Here is a 21,046-nt window from a genome sequence, read left to right as displayed (position 1 = left end):
CCATGGTGTGGCCCGTGTCACGCCGTGCTGGCTCCTGAGAAATGTCTGGAATGCAGCAAGATGTACTTCACAGATGTTTATATCTTAAGTAGATGGATATCGATTCTGAAATCTCAGTCGTTGCTCTGCATTAATGTTTGTTTTCTGGTTCGAAACTTTACATCTGTATTCAAAGCAAATTTCCCGAAGCTGTCAAATTATATCTATCATTTTATATCCTTCACTGTCTTTGTAAATGAAAGACGTTCTATATAACGTCCGCCCCAGACTCGGCTGAGTCACGCACAATAATTATATAAACAAAATGATGCATTCTCCTTGATGTGAAGCGCTACCCTTCAAATGGCAAACAGCTGCAGTATTCCAGCGAATCATATGCAACAGGGCATTTTTGACATGCAACCCTATGCTCCCAATACCTGACATTACACTTACACATTCAAAGACCTGGCAGTACAACCAGTCATACTTTATTTACACCAGGAAACCTCACGTTTCTGCTCTTCCTGCCCTGCCTATTCCAGAAGGCACCAGAAATGTTATTGGGGTACGTACGCCCTCCTCAGTTGTTCATGTTTGATGGGCTATAGGATATCTGCCTCTGTTTCATTTCTGAAGCTAAGGTCATTTCAGAAAGGTTGTGTGACTGACAGCTAGCCGCGGTAGCTCAGCCTTCAGCGGCTGTTATTCATGCACAGAACAGTACCACCGTCTGGGACAGAGCCAATTACTTTCTGTTGAGTCACCTGAGAGCACTGCAAACAGGCAGGGAAGGCTGAGAGGAAAGCAGTGGCGCTTGTGTGTAAATCTAAAATATTGAGTAGAAGAATGTCTGACTTCTTAGTAGACCCCATGTTTTCACAGGCAAACTGAGGTTCATTCAGATTCATTCTGGATATTTTAATCATGCTAATGTATGATTAAATCATGCTTGGTGCCAAATAGTATGGCTGCTCATGTTTACGTCTTAAGTCTGTTAAGACTATTACCTCCTGTTTAAGTCTTTCCATGAATTTTTTTTCTTGTTGGGAGCGATCTGCTTTTCAATATAGACAAGTTAGACTCCTTGTGCATCACAAGGTCTGAAGCTTAGATTACTGTCGGGCATATGGATCATTATTCCATATGGTTTACTGATTCATATTCAGCAACACATCACATGCAATACCGTCGCAATGAATGGTATTCAGTTCAATGAATGATAAACAAACAAACATAAATGCATGCATCATGGTTCTGTCAAGGCAAATTAGACTTATTCCAGCAGATTATTAAAACAAAAATTATAATTAGATATAAATAAAGTAGAAATATACCGGAAGAAAATGTCTGTGTCTGTCTGTCTGTCTGTCTGTCTACCTATCTATTTAATGGTGTTCTGCCATTGAAGTGAAATGGCAGATCACCATGTGTGTGATATGCTGGGGATTCGAACAACAAAAACAAACGAGCATGAGGAATACGGCCTCAGTGTGCTCCAAGCAATGCAGCAAGTGTTCCTCTATGAAAAACAAGGCAGAGGAAAATGTTTTCTCGAAATAAAAGACTCAGCTTGCAGATTTTACCACCACTTAACAATGTGTTTCAGCGGAATGCATATCACTTTCGGTTTTCACCCTAATTATATGCTTATAAAAAACATTAGGTGAGTTTTCTACATGTGGTTCTGAATAAAATATCTCCCAAGATACAGCTGCTTTGGAAAGGCAATTTAATTTGACGCGTTCAAAATGTTTAGAGTTTAATCCATTCCGTCTTCGTATGCCTGCTTGACACTATTCTGCTGAGTGTTTTGTTGAGGCATTCCATGTTATCATAAATCATGTTCTACAACATTTTACAGTAGATATTTAAAATCAGATTCATGTCTGCTCCTAAGAAACGTTCATCCTTACAGCAGCATGTGAATCACAAGTGCTGAGTGTAATTAAATAGAACGCACAGAATGCATTATACGCTTAGAGACATTGCAAATGGCCTCACACAGAAATCTAATACATGGCCATATACTGTTTGTCTCTATATAAAAACAAGACAGACATATGTAATACATATATGAGATGTATGGGATAGTACCTTAAAAAAAGAAAGAAAGAAAGAAAGAAAGAAAGAAATATAGAAAAAAAGAGAAATCCTCACATCACAACTTGTTGTGCCTGAACATCTAACAACACAACCCTGTAAAAAGAAAGTCAATAGTCAATTAAAGGACAAAAACAAGGTATGTACCAATGTATCTCCTGTGCCTTTTAAAAGGAGTAAGACCAGAAATCACAGAGCAGTAAAGGTGCGTGCAGTAGAATATTTATGGCCTTTAACCCTTTAAGGTGTGAGGTCACAAATACGTGATTAGAATGTTCTTAACTGAGCGTTCTAATGCTGAATGCTGTAACAATCGCTACTGGTAACTGAAAGCAATTTTGAAAAGAAAATCCAAAAAACATTAAAAAAGAACCTACTCTTCAAAGGGTTAAAATGTACAGTAAGAGACTGAATAAAAAACAGGCTGTCCAGATAAGCAAGGAAACATCGATGTCATGTTCAGGCATGGTGTTCTGGTACAGATTCAGATCTGCTCGGAGACGGGGGGGGGGGAATTCAGACTGAGCCATGTAGGGAAGGGGGTGGGGCACGGGGCTTGTGGTCTTAAATATCTCACCCTCTGGAGAAACCCCTTCTGGCTAGTGGACTGCGGAAAAAAAAAATGGGGGGTGACTGTCCTGTATCGGGGGGGTATATACAATAAATCACACAGGAAGAAGGGAATCAATTGACAGAACAGACATTACCTTCCAACAGATTCCAAGAATGTGAAAACCCATTAAGCTTCAAGCGAATACACAGTGAAAATGCCTCAGTCACTATGATAGTAGGGGAGAAATAAACGACTGTCAAAATGGTCATTTGTTTCACACCATGCACATCATAATACTTGTTTATTCAATGTATCCCAAATTGGTGAAATTGTGGTAGAAGTGATGCAGGATGTCACCCATCTGCGCTCTCGAAACAGATGTGTTACAAATAATGCACATTTCAAAACACACCTCCATGTCTAATTACAGATAAAACAGTCTTAAAAAGTCTTTCTTTCTAACACAGAAATTGTATATTTGTAACGCAGAAGTAGTAACACTAGTGACACTAAATGTGCTAAGAGTACCACAAAGGGATATTAACACATCCATTTTGGGAGCATAGTGTCATTCACTGTATGAATCATAAAACTCAGTTACTAGCCAAGTGTTCTTATGCTAATGTTGAATGCTGATGTTGCAACATCGAGGACACAGCACTTGCATGGTGTATTGGGATTGTGATGCAAGTGGATGTGAGCAATATTAGTTCCTTGTCGCTGCCTCCCAGAGGATTCTGCTGATCAAAATAAAAGGACCTGTGAAATTTTCACCTTCAGCTCAAGATAATACCTTCAACTTACTACTTTTTAAATTCCAACAGAACAAGACCATAGGCTCATTAGGGTCCCAATTTAGCAGATATATTTCACGCTTACCAACAGACAGGAAGACAAGGTGAAGAACGTCTTACAAGGCTAACGAGCTGCCGTGCATTAATGTTACAAATACAGACCCTTGTAACTTCACCTGACAACTATGTTAGTCTCTGTCCAATGCATTGTGACCGCACTGAAAAATATACATTACCTTGAGCAAAGTCAAGCTTCATTAAACTTGTATGCAATTATGTAGCGGCCTGTAGCCTAGTGGTTAACGTACATGACTGGGACCCACAAGGTCGGTGGTTCGATCACCGGTGTAGCCATAGCCGTTGGGCCCTTAACCCTGCATCGCTCCAGGGGAGGATTGTCTCCTGCTTAGTCCAATCAACTGTACGTCGCTCTGGATAAGAGCATCTGCCAAATGCCATTAAGCTAATGGCATAAGTATGTACACGGGCCATTTTAGTTGAGTCTCAGGTCAAATATGCATCATGGTGAGGATGACAAAAAAAGACATTCAGTTTGCAGATGAACAGGCACACAAATAGATATCATCCCCTAACCCAAAAACAGACAGCACTTAAGTAGCTAGAAATTGATACCAATGGGAAATGAATGTCCAGAGCCCTGCTCCAGTTCAGTAAGACTGCAGATTTTAGCTAATGCGATGAGAGCAGAAAGGCTAATAGCGACGCTAAACGGCTAATAGCCTGGGGTCAGGGGAGAACACTTCAAGAGCTAATGATCAGGGATGTGGAAAACAGCTCTGCGCTCTGTTAAAGAGCCGCTTTAGATCGTTGCTTTATTTCCCATGAGGAAAAACGAAATAATGACATTCCTTATCAGGCTTTTAATAACAATAAAAATAAATGAAAAAAAATGGCTGCCTGTTCATTCAGGGAGCAGAGTGATAATCGGCTGAATCACACGCAGAAAGAATCACCTAATTAAAACGGTCTGATGAGGGAGAGAATAATGAAGTCCCAGCCCACACCACTCTGACTGGATTAGCTTCTTAATGAGTTTATTTGTTCTGAGAAACTGGGCCCACTTGCTCTTTAACACATAGTTATTTAACCCTTTGAAGAGAAGGTTTCTTTGGAGTGTTTTTTTGTGTTTTGCTTTTTCTTCTAAATTCAGTCTGTGCTCTAGAACCACATTGCTTTCAACTACCAGTGACTGTTACATCAGCATTGGAATGTTCAGGTACAGGATCTGTCACATTTTTGTGACCTGCTCAATCAAAATCAGTTGCATTGAGCCCAAAACGTATTTTGAGTTTTAGCTTTCTAACAATACCAAAGCTATCGCTCTACTCCAGATATCAAGGACGTTGTATCCTGTTGCATTGTGAGTGCCACCAAACCATGTTTCTGGGAAACACGGCTTTAAAGTTTAGTCAAGGGAAGTACGTGAGGCTGGGAGACTACCAACACTAGGCTAACACTGGCTATAACTTCTCATCTTATGTAAACCCTTTAAAACTATATTCACATTTGTGATCTTACACCTTGAAGGGTTAAAGGCTAGCTAGGTTTGTAAAACAGTTATGACCTCATAGCCAAGAATGACCTTTTCCACATAAGATGGTATACACTGTGAATTTCAAATCTCAAGTGATATAATATGGTATTATAGAGCATTATTGTACATGTAACCTGACACAGTGTTCTGTATCTGCTTGTGTGCTATCACCCTTTCAATACACATCAATGACACATCAGCTGGGGGAATACTAATGTTACAGTTATACAGGCATGTAAGATGCAAGATATTTTCATTTTTGGAAGCCAATGAATATGCCACTCAAATGGCTATCGCTGGATATGGCTGAAAGGCATGTTCGTTTCAAATTAGTTTGCAGTTTAAGCAGAGCATGGCCAAAGCCTTTATACTCTGTGACAAGGGATGTCTGAATATGCAGTGCTCATATATAATATTCTCTCGACAGACTTCAATATGTTTTCCTTCGCATATGAAAACACTTCTGCAAATGCAAATAATGGAATGAATGCAGTGCGTAGACTCCATTAACCCCAATTAAGCTGTGAGAAAAGCTGGAAAATCTGTCCAGGCAATACCACAACAGGGTAACCAACGACAGCTCAAACAAATATCACTTTTAATTAGAGGGTATCCAATTTCTGTTCAAGGGCAGAGATTACTGTTTCAAGTACCCAGACGCATTGGAGAGGATGTATATTAGGTTTAATCGGTGTCTGCTTTTCCGAGCTGTATTTGCCCATCACCACACTCTGATTACAACCCATTCTAATATATTTTCTTGATTTTAACTTACTGCAGGTCCCTGCTGTAGATGGTTCTTTTAAAAAAAATACCATAATACTCATGCACTGAACTGTTTAGTCCGCTTCGGTGTAACATGGAAATGACACAATCAGATTCAAAAGAATATTTAACGACTGAATTTCCCTTTATAATGCACTTGCTTTCCTTTCCGTAACCGGATAAAATCCTACTACTCTAATGAAGTTGGACAATGAAACTAGACAGGCTGACTAAACTAAAGTAAGATGTATTCATTTTTCCGATACACACACACTGATCAAATTGCTATTTATCAGTATCACGTCTATTGTGCCTGAAGCTCATCCATAATTCAGAGACAAATTGATATAATCATGCCTATCAATCATTATTTAGTAAGTACAATTTGATGTCATGAATTTACATATCCAACCGTAAATGAAAGTGAAGCTAAAGTTCCAGCAGGAACTCCTTGCTGTGTCTCAATCCCAAATTCGGCTCCCCGACAGGTAATCGTCCAATTAATATCAAGGGGTGCGGTTAAAAGTCACTGTTTCCGTCCCTGCTGTATTTGATTGCTCTGATTTCTGCTGCACCTCAGCCCCCAACAGCTCTGCCTGAGGTGGACTGCCATCTCCCTGCACGGTCAACAGGCAAATACACTCACTGAGCACATTATTAGTAGACCCGTACACCCAGAAACGTTAATGCAAATATTTAATCGGCCAATCATGTGGCAGCAACTAAATGCATAAAAGCATGCAGCCATGGTCAAGAGGTTCAGCTGTTGTTCAGACCAAATGTCAGAATAGGGAATAAATGTGATCTAAGTGACTTTGACCGTGGAATGATTGTTGGTGCCAGACAGGGTGGTTTGAATATCTCAGAGACTGCTGATCTCCTGGGATTTTCACATACAACAGTCTCTAGAGTTTGCAGAGAATGGTGCGAAAAATAAAAAACTTCCATTGAGGAGCAGTTCTGCAGACAGAAATGCGTTGCTAATAAGAGAGGTCAGAGGAGAATGGCCAGACTGGTCAAAGCTGACAGGAAGGTGACAGTAAGGCAAATAACCACACATTACAACAGTGGTATGCAGAAGAGCATCTCGGAACACACAATACGTCAGACCTCTTAAGTATCTCTTCAACCTCTTCAGACTAAAAACACACCTTTTCAAACTCTACCTTAGTCCTCCCTCCTGATGTCCCCCACCCCCCTTTCTGATACCCCTATCCCTCTTGTCTAACCCCCCCCAAAAAAAAGAAATTTGCACTTATGATGACTATATGTTTAGAACAGCATTTCATGTGTATTTTCCGAGTTATGGATGTGATGCTTTGACTTGTGGAAGAACCTATGCACTTGTAAGTCGCTTTGGATTAAAAGCGTCTGCCAAATGACGTAAATGTAAGTAGATAGGCTGCAGCAGCAGAAGACCAATACGTCTAAAAAAGTCTAATAAGTACCTAATAAAGTGCCCACTGAGTGTATATGACGTCAATGTAAGTAGATAGGCTGCAGCAGCAGAAGACCAATACGTCTAAAAAAGTCTAATAAGTACCTAATAAAGTGCCCACTGAGTGTATACTGACGAGCAGGCCCCCGTAAGGGGTGCGATTAAAGCTGCACATCTGTGTGCAAGTAGCGTTTCAAATTAATGAAAGTGTTCCCATACGTACAAGGTTAATGACTCAACTGCTTTTTAAACACTCGCTACCATGAGCGCGCCTATTGGTTTCCTTGTTCTGAAATCCACATGGGGTGTAATGGTAAAGAGAGGCTCAGAGAGAAAGTCATTATTTATGAAGGAGAAGGAAGAAACTCTCATCTCTCGTTAGCATCACCCTGCAGTATGATGTTTGTATAACGAGCAGAGTTGATGTGCCCCTAAACGGAGAGAAGTTCATCACAGATTGTTGGTCGTGTAAACACACAAGCTGCTCTCTCAAGGAGCCCCATCACAGCACACACACTGCCTTTGGCCTACCTTTATTGCAGGTCTTCCCGGTGAACCCTGGGTAGCACTTGCATTTGTTCGGTCCGACACACTCCCCGTGTTTACAGCCATGCTGGCAAAGGGCTGTTAGGATGCCAGAAAACAGAAGCATGAGTTAAGCAATTTAATGAACTGTGAATGATAATGAAAATAAAATGGCTACTCCAGCATCCACTCCCAGTCAAAACAGACGTTTTTTGTAAACTAAAATATGCCCTGGACAAAAGAAAATAGAAACAGAATAAAATAGAAAACGTATATGTTGGATTAGAGCATTTGTTTGTGCATCTTGTATCATATGAATTACAGAGGTACAGTATTAATACAGTATGTAAAGACTATACTGTAAGCTAGAAGCTGAGAGTCAATAGCCTCCCTTAATGTTCCCTGCGTGGTAAAAAAGCGTGGCTTTCTTGGGGAACGATCATCCCTTTAAACTTAGAAAACCATAAATGAGCCAGAGTTTGTATATTTCCTCAAGGAAATTATCTCTTAATGTTCAGGGGTATTATGTCAATACCTGAAAACACAGGTGCCAACTTCTCTCCTTTAACTGTGTTAACAACTACTCAAGACAAGTGTTACAGTCAAACATATCACAGGCTTTTAGCCAAGTATTATAATTACCATTAAAAGATTCATTATGTATGTTATGACGCACAATTTGAGCAATTAACTAGCTGCAAAAAAATATCCATCTGAAGCCACTTCTTACATTAAATAAAGCAAGGATCTTGGGCTTTAAGTATCCAGATAGTCTTGGAAGATTCAGCCAAGTAAAAAATACAGTACAAAGGCACCACATACCCATCGCTTACCCTTGATAAGAACAGGTACAATATATTATTATTCTACATATTTGTATTAAATGAGGCTATCCTTGAAGAGCCGTAGTTCTGGTAAAGGAATATATTATGTGGCATTGCTGTGTGAATTTAAAAAGGCTGCATGATGCACTGTAACACTGTATAAAACCTTGCCAAAAAGTCGCAATCCTATGTACTTTAGGAATAGGTAGCTCACGCATATTTTTTTTTGTATCAAGTCTTGTGACTTGCTGTTGAATCAAGATGACGCACTATACAAAAAAATAGCAGATATTATATCTTTGCATCTTGTTTTGGCAGGTGCATGGAGAAATCACGCTCTGGGGGGAAATGCATCTCCTGAAATTCACAGCCAGCATACAGGATCTGATGTCGGCAGTCTAAAAGGACCTAGCCCATGTTGCTTCATCACATGCTTCTTGTTCTAAAATTGGCAGCTTCCGCAACACTTAGAATACTGCTGGTTGGGGGATAGGGCTGTACAGTGGCATTCTCAGAGCATTACTTGCCTCCACTGCCCTCTAAACATTCGAGTGCCTGCTGGAAGCCATTACCTAGATTGTGCTGGGCAGCAGTTCTGTCCTATATTTAAAGCTGAATAATAGAATTCAGCGACGACATATTAATTTTCACTCTCAGCGTGCGTCTTCACGCAGTGCTTCCTCACTGAATGCTAAATTGTTGAATTGTTTTACGAACGCACCTACAGTACGTCACGCGGACTGCACACGCTGGGAAATGTAGCCTCAAACTATTGTCCCCCTTACTGTATGGAGAGAAGCTGATCCGTGATTGAAAAGGATCACAGAACACAGGCATTACACAAAGCAAGTATTCACATTATGTCAAGACTCACGCCTTAATTATTCAGTAAGAAGGATTCGAACAGAAGTAGCATTTGCTGCTGATACAGGTATAGGGATTGCTAGTGAAGGACAACATTTTAAAACAGCGTTATCGCAGCACAGTTAGGAGTCTGTTTCATGAAGAAATGTGTTGAGCTGACCTTGGGGCAGGCACCTTATCCCGACTACCCTGTGCCTTAAGATGAAGAACGCTGCAACACAGATGTGAAAAAGAAAAAAAAGAAAACATGCCAGGCATTTGAAAAAAAAGACACACATGAAATCAGACTATCGTTAGTCTATCAAGTGACATGCATCCATGAAGACCAACAAACACAAAGACTCACAGAAACATCTATGCAAAAATAAACACAATTACTCATGGCAAACACACAATATTTGCAGTGCTAATAACGTGATATCTCTTCAAAAATGTAAAAATAATTTGAAAACTACATATTCATATAATAATATAATGTAAATAGCTGAATAAAACATAATGAATGCATATGTCTCTGGCTTATTTAACAGCTTGTCCAATACATATCAAAATGAACAGTATTTTCAGCAGGAAAGGGTCAAAATATTATAATTAATATCTTCATATTCTTCAATTATTTCGAGCACTGAAGCAGTTGCCAAATTGTAAGCAAAAGACCTGGTTTTCAGATCTTTAATTTGAGAGAAAAAGAATAAAAAAGACCTAGGGTGACCATGGGTGACCTAAAGATGTTTCATTTGACAAAACACAAAATGTATCGATGCCATGCATGTCATTCCAGACAAGTGGTTTTTACATTACAGATCCACTCAAAAGTAAATTAGCTAACCACTTGGAATGAGCTCAACAGTTGCGCCTGTGTCTGGCTCCAGTCCACTCTGATAGCACAGCCCAGTCTGCTTAGTAATGTAAGGGCCAGTTTTCTGAGGGTATGTTTAAGAGCCTTTTTCTGGGGAAAGTGGTAGTAAAATGGAATACAGCATACAGCATCAACGTGTTGGTTTTTTATAGGAATAATAATATAATATATGTATTGTTGTAACACTAAGTTATATTGATGAATTGGAAAAAAATATGTTCCGTGTAAATAACACAGCCCCTTCCCGTACCCCGGAGAGCTTGATAAATTCAATTATGACACGTGGGGGTGGGATTGGCCATAATGCCCTTCAGTCCCAACAGCCAAGCGGGAAACCTGCATGCCAAAGCGGAGCGCGGTATCCTCTGCCAAGAAATCCATCAACGTAATGTGGCTCTGGCACGCCACCCTATCACACTGGCAAATTCCATTCAATGCAATGAGTTCTTTGCTGGTTCCATCTTTCAAAAGAGCTTCACGCTGGGATATAATTATAATAACCCCCCCCCCCACCTCTATCAAATGATGAAAGACTAAAGTCTAAAGCCTAGGTCAGCTGGTGAGAAGCTCAAAGGTGCTCTGTCAGATGTGACATGGGCCTGCTGACTCAAATGGAAAGGCATCTTGGTCATTGTGTATTGTGCGTATACATGGTAATGAGCCTCTCCATCCTCTGGGACTGGAATAACACGATTCACTCATTGACCAGCCACCCTAAAGCAGGAAAAGTACTGTCTCAGACATCTCTCTGAGAGTATTAGGCCATTCTGATGGGACTGGCAGGGTAAAGCGCTTTTTTTAATACACCAGTCAGCACAAAAGCACAATGCCGGGAAGAAAATATTTAAAAGAATATTGAACATGAAACAAGAAGAGAGGACATGACTGCAACGGTCAATAACACTGGTGAAATAACGGCATTAGTTAAAGGTCCAGGATGACTAGATGACTAGACTAGATCCAGACCGTTTCTGAATGTACAGTATGTACAGTAAAGTACAGAATGTACAGTAAAATCATGTACAGTACACATAAACTCTGATTAATAAATGAAAATGTATATGGAGCAGCCATGCATGGATCATACATTTTTCTGAATCTTCCACATTCAATGCGCATAAAAGCACCCTCAGAAATGACTGAACAGAATTAAATCCACCTTTGTTCTTTTCCCCTTTAACGATAAAACCCTCCATTTAAACAAATGCTTCTAAAGCTACAAGTTAAATATGAAAACGTAATTACAATCATTCTTGTACATGCATATTGAAAGAATACTAGCTGTAGAACCAGGAAATATGAACTTTACATCGCTGAATCATTCACAAATTCTGCTCTCCTAGCATCTTTCATAGCTTCGTGATTATATGTTTTGCTTCTGAATGCAAAAAAAGAGAATGCATTTTTAAGGGAAGGCATTTGTGATCAGAGCTATCATTCTCAGTCGCGGTTACAGTGCAGTGCGGTTGCATCTCTCGGGGTAATGATAAGTAATGACACTTTCTGAAGCCTCAGGGGATTTTCCTCTGTCAGAATGCAGTTATGCTTCACAAATCAACTGACAGCCCAACACACCGAAAGCTTGCTGAGTGCAGGAATACATTTACTTACTTATTCATCGTTCTTTGCTGCTCAGTATGAATCAGTCTTTTCCTACCTAAGTATCCCCCTGTTTCAATCCTGGCGACGTTACTGCATGAGGCCCAGAGTGTGTGAGTCTGGCGGCACTGTTATGAAGAGTAGATGATAAGTCCCAGTGCCTGTCTCTGGCCTAAGTGTTTCCATTATGAGGGTGTTTTCACAGTGATACTATAGTGTAGAGCAGGGATACTCAATCTTTCCCACAAACGGCCGGTGTGGGTGTAGGCTTTTTGTTCCAACCAAGCAGTTGCAAACCTGATTCTGCTAATTAACCATTAAGTCCTTGTTAAGGACCTTGATTAGTAGTAACTGCCTGGCTGGAGCAAAAGCCAGCACCCACACCGGCCCTTTCTGGGAGAGATTGAGTATCTCCGGTGCCCAGCTTCACAGGGGCCTCACTTCCCGCAGCGCAGACAGGACTCACGCTCACAGTGGCCCCAGGAGCGCCGGGCCCAACCCCAGCAGCAGTCGATCCTGGATCCATAGCGACACAGTCCATTGGAGGAGGCCATCTGCCTGGGCCACCTGTTAGAGAAGACCTCCATCAGCTCACAGCCAAAACAAAAAGTCAAAACATTTTCACCCATTTAGGTTAAAACTAGGTTTAACATCCCATATCATTCCAGATTCACTTTGCCTGCCCAAATGCCGTGGTCGATTACTATCTGTTCACGACACTACCCAGCTTTTTTTCTCTATTCTTTTCAAAGAAGCTTCACATCAAATATGGCCATGAAGCAAACAGCAAGGCCACCAAGCAATGGCAAATTAAAAATGTTCCACCATGAGAAATGAGATAAAAACTCAGTGAGATTAAAGGAATTCACAGAGGGCTCAGTCACAGTCTTCAAGGTTTCCCTGTCAGGACATTTCCAAGGACTTGATTTCTATTAGAAAATAGACTTCACCCTTCAAATAACACTCAATTTAAATTTAAATAAGCACCGCCGTATTAATATTTCAGTTCTGTATTTACACAGGCAAAGCATGCGGACAGGAACACAGTTTGTTCACCTCAAAAGTAGAGTTACAGTCCCTGGAGGTCATGAAGAATAGAATAGTAAAACATTAAGATGAGATTGGCTAAAGAAGCAAAACTGATAGAATCTGTGATGGTACCCGCAGAGTCCTCATAAAGCTTTTGAAGTATCAGGCCTACATAGAAAACCAATCTCAATGGTGAAGAAAAACAAATGAATTAAATTTATAGCATACACGTTAATATCTTCACATAACTAATTTTAGACAGACAGCTCATCAAATTACAATCTGCCAGTCTATTATGTGGAATGGTTGTTTTAAAAACACTTATCACTTGTCACTTGTTAACACACTGTAACTATGTGGCTCCTGTGATAATCTGCTAAGGCCATTTAAGGTTATGTTTCAGAAAAAGTACAGAAATACTTAAAATGATTACCATTACACACTGACTATCTGGATCACACATTGGAGCACATATCATCTGTTCCAAGACATTAGAGCGTTAAAAACCATAATGTCCCATGAGTTTGTTTAAATGAAAACAGGAAAAATATAGCTTCCAGGACATTTTCCATCTATAGAGTATCACTTGTGTTTTGCCTGACAGCCATTTAATAGATAAATAAATAAATAAATATCTCCCATTCCCTGAGAATGACAGTTTGAAAAGCACTGAGATAGCACTGAGCACAGCACTGGTCAAGGTCTGCGGCTAAGGAGAGCAATCAACCTGCGGGAGCTCCCCTACTGCGTCACCTGCACCCACTAAGAGCCCAGCTGAGACCCAGAACCACTCTCCCCGAGGCAAAGGCCTCCACTTCATAAATAATGGCTGTATCTATGAAACTCATATAGAGAATATGGTCTGGGGAGATATGTAACATATGGCATTCGGGGAATGCCATTAACAAGGTTCATTAAAGTCTTCATAAGTACAGTTATCCAATAGTTAATATCTTTCCTGGCATCTAGCAGATGCTCACAGCCAGAGTGACTTACAATGCAAACACTAGTGCTAAGATCAGGAACAAGTATTCACACACACACAGGCACTCAGACACACACACACACACATGCACAAACACACACACTCACAGACACACGCATATGCACATACACACACATGCGCACATGCACACACAAGCCCACACGCACACATACACACTCACGCGGACACACACAGACAGACACATGCATAAACACACATGCACACACATACGCATACACACATGCAAGCACGCACAAACACACACAAACAAACACACACACAACCAGCTCCTTCCGTCAAAAGAAAACAGATTTAAGCCTTATGTTACGGAGAACACCTGCGAATCAACAGGCCGGCGGTAGCGATTTTGCGGCTAGCCTGTTGCAGGATCCGAGCGCATCAGAACGGGGGATGCAAATGAACTCCTGAGTGCGGCTCATGAAGGACGAGAGGGATTCGTCACGCTCCGGCGGAGCAGACTGTAACCTCTGAAAGGCACCGGCGCGGGCGTCAAAATCGCCATGAATGCCAAATAAGACACACACCATCGGCTGAGCAATGACAAGCGACCGCTCCATTTACTCTGACAACAAGACTGTCACAACAACATGTTGTTTTTTATGCCAAAACAAAGTACAGACTCCATTCAGCAGCTCCTCACTTAGCCATATTGATGTCTCTATATGGGTGTATAGTTGTGTTTCTTGATGCTTTTTCTAATAAAGTTTAAGAGGAACGGGGTGAAGACAACCGACTGTTGGGTTTTACTCACAACAATACATGTCTCAAGTAGGCCTTCAGCTTCAGTGGTTCTGTATACAGTATGCTTCAAGCTTTCATTGTATATATTTTATCGTGTTTGCTTTAGGTCTGCAGGACAACTCAGGATATAGATCATCTTTACAGTGTACCGTGATGAAATGGGCAACGGCCCAATTCAGTCACACACTTGCCCCCACCCCACCCCATTGTACCCACATAGCAGCTCCAGAAATTGGTTTGACCGCCAACAACTCCAAGCCTGCACATTGTCAGTGACAGCACCCATGACATAAATTTCACAGAGGAAGGTTATAATTCTGGCCAATGTTCTCATCGTTCAACGCGATGCGGATGAAGAAAAATTGCCGTTTTGGCCCTGAAATTCAAATTTAGCACACGCAGGCCGTATTTGATTTCATGTATTCTCGAGAGGATAGATGGACCCGGCTATATGCTTGAAAAATCAATCAAAACAGCACCATGACCTTGTATATTTATATGGACATTAACATCTGCATTGGGAAAAATACTCAGCAATCAAAACTGAGTGCAAAACAGGAATCAAGACAAAAATTACATGAGGCTTTTCATTGAAAATAGAGCTCCAATAAATCCTTGTTTGACACTGCAGGATGCAGTGGTCAGCATGAACAAAACTGCCAAAGTAACCAAATACAAACTGTGAAAGATATTGTTAAATATATTTTCTCACATTTTATAATGGCTGCACATAATTCAAATTTAATATCAACAGTTTTCAGGTAAGAAACCCATGAAAGAGGATTTGTTTATGATTTGCAGTAGATAGTATTTTCAATATGATATCTTATTTAATATGTTTTTTCGATGCTGAGACAACTAAATGCCACAAGACTGAGTTTTGATGGAAACACAGATGCAGCGGTGATAACATTAAATAATGACCTGGAGGCACTCATAAAATGGTTTAATCTCCAGTAAACACATTTTACCACAAACCCAATGAATAAAATATATAGGCTATGCCATTAGACTACAGTGTACCACTGTCTTACAGCATTGTCAGTGCCTTAGATGAACCCTGGCCAAGGATCAAGGTATCTTAAAAACTAACATGTCAGTCTCATATCAAAATGTGTTCCTGATCCAACCTCCTGATCTCAGATTCCTTTCCAATGGCACAAACAGCCCTACCCCATGGCAGGGGTAGTGAAACGTTTTAATCTCAAGTTCCCATAAAATGACCACTCTCTAGTGGAAGATGCGCTCAGTAAAATGGTTCACAGTGGTTTACAACTTATGCAGTCTACAATGCAGTGGATACTTAACACACTAGTATAATGGAAGCATACCTGAAAGGTGACATCAACATTACACAATATACCTATAGATAAAATGCCTAGGTCATAGGTGTATTTATTGAAAATAAATATTATATACAATTATTTTGAATGGCTTTTTATTTATTTATGCTTAGGCTACTGAACGAACAGATATTCCACAGTGAACAGGATATGCAGTAACTAATTTTTTGACAGATATTCTAAACACGAGTACCGCTGCAGTACTGCAATGGTTTAAGACATTCATATATGGGCTCGATCCAAGTATGAGGAACTGTCATTATTAATTTGCAGGTAGGTTCTCGAAAATGACAAGTATGCCTCGCTCCACGACAGAGATATATTAACAGCAGCAACAGCGTCTGCCTTCTGCCTCCAGTCAACACGAACTAATTAAGCGACGAACGTGAAACAAGTAATAGCTGTCTTTGCATGCGTACTCAGTTTACGTCAACAAATATATTTATGGAATCAGGTTGCATAGGTTAAATTAGTCTAGATGTAGAGGGAAAAAGTTATGATAAAAATTATTATTATTATTATTATTATTATTATTATTATTATTATTATTATTATTGTTGTTGTTGTTGTTGTTATGTCGTAAAAGGACAACTTGACACATAAGCTCCAACATAGTCTCTTATTCCAATTTTTTTATGAAGTAGCCTACACCAGTTTTCTGATCACACGACCCAGTGAACATTCAACATTTGGTTTAAAAGTGAAAGTTTTCCAATCGTAGTCAGGCTATACCCGGATAAAACCTGAGCTATATTGGGCTTATGTCAAAAAGTCTCTCAACCTAGATTTCCACCCCTCTAGACGTCTACATACACTGGCTTTTGTTCACCCAGAAGCGCAATTCTGTACAAGAGTCACACAACTAAGTAATGGCAGTAATAACCCATTCATGCGATATAAGAAAATATTGTATTTGAGTTTGGATTGTGGTGTCATATTCACACTTACGGCGACAATAATTTACACTACATCTATGGCTCTCTGCTAGGCTTTGACACCGGCTATACTTGTATTTGAGCTACTTGGCAGTACAAATGTTGCCACTCACGTATCAGCTCCTGATAATATGCACCTATGTTTAAATACGCATTTTATGGACCTTATGAACGGGTGTACCTGTCTATTTATTTGTATTTATAATTAGCCTGTATGACAGTATAGATACATCCAGAAGCAAGAAAAGATTTTTTAACTGTCGTGTTTGTGATAAGAGTATATCACTCCCATGCTTATGGGATAGCATGGCTTTGTTCTAACGTTTATTCTTAGCATCCATAAGTCACAGTTTAACATTTAATTTGCCCCAAACAGCTTGTCTGCGCGTTGTTTTAATTTCAGGGTCCCTAGTATACATCTAGTAACAGCATATTTACTAATAAGACAACCTTACAGTTAATAAACTCCTACCGTATATGCTTAACAGTAAGACCCACAAATATCGTTTCACTTCACAGTCTACTACGCTTTGATTTAGTAATTGGCCATTACGCCGAACTGATCTTGTCCCTTACCCGCCGTCAAAGTCCGCACTTGATCCGATACAGCAACTGTACAACAGCATGAACTTTATCCATAATTCCATGTCAATATGTATTGTACTGTACATGCACTTTATGTCCTCTTAAAATCCAAATATGGGGTCACAAAATGAGCCTTTATGTTTCAAATGTTGTCTTGAAGCAGTGAAGAAAGTGAGCTCCAACGGTTTTTGTCACGACCAACACCGGAGATTTGCTGGCGTCCTTGAGACAGACAATTTACTATGTTTCGGTGCTGAGGAAACAGTTCGCCGCCTCTGGGAAAAAAACCAATATATGAGGAACGGAGTGCTCTCTGCCGGTGTTAAAGAGTCGTGCACTTTTTTTCTTCCCTCCGTAGAAGTTATTTTGCAATATAAAGAGCAATCGGATGCAGTTCCATCTGCTTGGTAAATAAACGATTTCCACAGCTTCTGGTAATATCCGGTTGATGTTCGACTTTCTAGTATGCTTTCCCCAATGGCTATAATTAAGATTAATGTTTCCCGATTTCGCCCGCTGTGCTCAAGCGCCAGCGTCGGTCGTAAGACATTGAAGCGCAGCTTTCTTGCACGCGCAGCAGGTTGTGCCGTGCGGAGTAGAAGAAAGTGTTCCTGCTTGAATTATAGCGCGCCAGGTGCATTCCATAGCAGCTCAACCCACCATTACACTGACAGCTACAAGCAGTGTTTGATGTTCTTCTAAACACCAATTCCGAATTCTTGCATTCTTGTGCAGCTGAATGGCTACACGTGCAATGTCAGACCGAAACGTTCGCCTAATAAACTAATGATGACCACAAGATCAATTTCACAAGCAATGTACGGAATGAAATGCATGGTTTTAAAAAGAGTAGGTTTTGCAAATAATTTTAGATAATGTGTTTATTCTCTACTCTCACTGCATATTTAAAGGCGATTTCCTTCGATTTGCCTGCTCCAATCACCAGAAGGGCATCGTTTCTCTCCATTCATTTATTTATTGATTACTTGTTTAATGTATATATAGAGGATATTCCTGTTTATTGTTAAAGATGAATGATGGTCATATTCTCTGTTTGATTTCTCGTAAGGCCTCTATTTTCTAATATGACATATAAGCGTTTATGCATTATGGCTTATGCATTTTCCATTAAACACATTTTTATAAAATAAAAATAAAAACATGAGCAGAAAACACAGCATAACAATTTAATAAGAGTAATCACATGATTGCAAGGATAGGAATCATTGTGAAAACAAAACACTTCCCTATGAACAATGAAATAAACAGGTCCTTTCTAGAAAGCTTACCAACTAGCTGGTGCATTTGCACTTTGATGAAAAAAATTATATCTTCATTTAAATTGCTTTTTCAGATGTAGGTGGCCACAAGGGTCAACATTCCCTTCCCATAATGGGAATGTGTATGTTGCATTTAATTCCCAGACACAGGGTTTTTTTTCTTTTCTTCCCATGTCACATGCTTATCACTCTCAAGCCCTTTGTTTATTTCCGAGTTCACACAGACATAGAGGAGGGTGAGGGCATAGAATGTGACGTTTCCCGTTGGTGATTTCCCTGCTCTTGGGAGTGCTGTTGTGTCTCTGTTCCTTCATGTTGAGACAGACAGCTTGCACTCACAGAATTCTGATGAGAACTGATGAGCCACGCTGCTATTTACCTCCGAGCCTCCGCGCTGCTTTGTCTTATCACCTTATGTGGGGACACAGGCATCTTCCACAGCCAATGACAGGCTCTGACAGGGGATGCCTGGAATAGAGTTCTGAATCTGTGAGTCATAACTGTGATAAGAACTTTTCTCTTTCTACTTTTTTGTAGTCAAAGTATATATATATATATATATATATATATATATATATATATTTTTTTTTTTTTTCAGACAAAAGAGACTTCAAAACAAAATGGTGGTGATCATGTACTTGTGTAGGTAATGTGCTCCCCCACTTTATTCCTGGCTTCAGCCTCTAAAATACCAGTATCCGTGTATACTTTGAATGTGTTTAATAGGGTACAATTGATAAACATTGTGTTCGATATGAGAAGAATGTTGCATGCAGAGGCCTACCATTTTGAATAGAGCCCAATTAAATTTGGGAATGAAGAGGATATGATTTTCATTTGGAATCTTTATGGAATAAATGCATAATACACAGTCCACAAAGCTAAATGTCCTGCGTTCAATTTACACTGAGAGAACAGATTGTGTTTTGATAGAGTATTTGTTGAACCCGTATAGAGTCTGATAGAGTTGTACAAAAGTAAGTTGTGTGATGTAGAAATGTGTTGCTCTGGATTTTATTGTTATGAATGTTGTCCACAGAGTGAAATGTAAAGCTGTCTATAGGATGATGTACAGTCAATATTGCCCTTCATATTATGCAGGAGTTAACTGCCTCAATGTTGAATGCATGTTAGTTATCAGCATTATTCGCAATGTTTATGCAAATGTATCTACATTTATCCTGATTTGACAAACTAAGCCACTGTATTTTCATATTTGAGCACTTAGAAAATATGAATTTGTTATTTTTCTCACCAGCAGCACAGGTCTAACAGTGAACGTGTATCACAAGCAGCATCATTGTAAAAATATCTGCTAAGTCATTATCACAGCCATTAACAAACAACTATTTTGGGAACAATCCGGCTGGGACCTTTAAAGTGTTGTTTTGGTGGGCTTTAAAAAGGAAATAATATGTGTGTGGGCAGGGGGGAGCAGCTGGATAGATTACTGTACCAGAGTAATGAAGGTAAGCCTCACAGAAATATGCACAGTACTTACTGACAGAATTTATGCATGACATCCCAGACCAAGTCCAATTCTAGATCAGTGCAGCAGCCACCAAGGAGCAGCTGCAAGGACAAAGAGCAACAGCCTGGCACAGTTTAGTGATATTACAGAAAAAGTATTGTCAACATCAGGAAATGAAATATTATTTACTGAAATTCGGCACACGTTTTATCTAGTAATAAGAAATTCAGCAGTTGAAGCGGGAAGACTTACACACAGAGAGCATGGCACCTGCACTACTGTCTTCTTCATACCCATTCTATTATTTGGATCCTGCAACAAAACTGTTATATTTCAGTCATTCCATTGTGTCCCTTTGGAAATGTATACCAAAAGCCTCAAGTAAGTGTAAACATGAGCCAAAACATCCTGGGAGTTGCACACGCCATTGGGGGGATTTCTTTGGCTGAGTACCCAACAGCATCACAGAATACCACCAGCATGCAGCTGTTTACAAAATGGGAACAGGTATTTCAAAACACGTCTGGGCTTGTGTTTACACAGAACAGAAATTTGCTATAGATCAGACATACACATTAACACCGGCTGGGTTCAAGAGGATGAATGCTGTTGTCCTCACTGGGGCAGAGTCAAGGGTATACTGAAGAAGACACAAATTAACAGCAAGCTGCTGATTGGAAACTTGTGGACTTAAGAATGGTTCATTTAGAGATATCAGAAAGAACTTTTTTTGTCAATGATTCAGGAAGTGACATTGAAAAATGAATAACAATGTTAAATTGTATGGCATACAATATT

General features: G+C 39.9%; 1 protein-coding gene across 6 annotated transcripts in view; it reads right to left on the bottom strand.

The window, feature by feature from the left end:
* Positions 1-20,554, bottom strand: part of LOC133135165 (nephronectin) — a 35,845-nt gene extending 15,291 nt beyond the window's left edge. The window contains exons 1-6 of one of the 6 annotated variants that reach the window (XM_061251970.1): positions 20,501-20,541; positions 20,279-20,349; positions 19,157-19,245; positions 12,325-12,425; positions 9,561-9,611; positions 7,719-7,811 (exon numbers count right to left, since the gene is read on the bottom strand). In XM_061251970.1, the coding sequence (XP_061107954.1) occupies positions 7,719-7,811; positions 9,561-9,611; positions 12,325-12,425; positions 19,157-19,209 (298 nt within the window). In that variant the 5' untranslated portion in view covers positions 19,210-19,245; positions 20,279-20,349; positions 20,501-20,541. Of the gene's footprint in view, positions 1-7,718; positions 7,812-9,560; positions 9,612-12,324; positions 12,426-17,488; positions 17,887-19,156; positions 19,246-20,278; positions 20,350-20,500 lie in introns of those variants that run through there. The other 5 variants (XM_061251966.1, XM_061251969.1, XM_061251968.1 and 2 more) reach the window with 5 other exon arrangements.
* Between the last annotated feature and the right edge of the window lie 492 nt (positions 20,555-21,046).

Source organism: Conger conger, chromosome 8 (assembly GCF_963514075.1).
Source record: "Conger conger chromosome 8, fConCon1.1, whole genome shotgun sequence".
Lineage (NCBI taxonomy): Eukaryota > Metazoa > Chordata > Actinopteri > Anguilliformes > Congridae > Conger > Conger conger.
The sequence above is the reverse complement of the archived record's forward strand: the minus strand, read 5'-3'. Positions and strand labels throughout refer to the sequence as shown.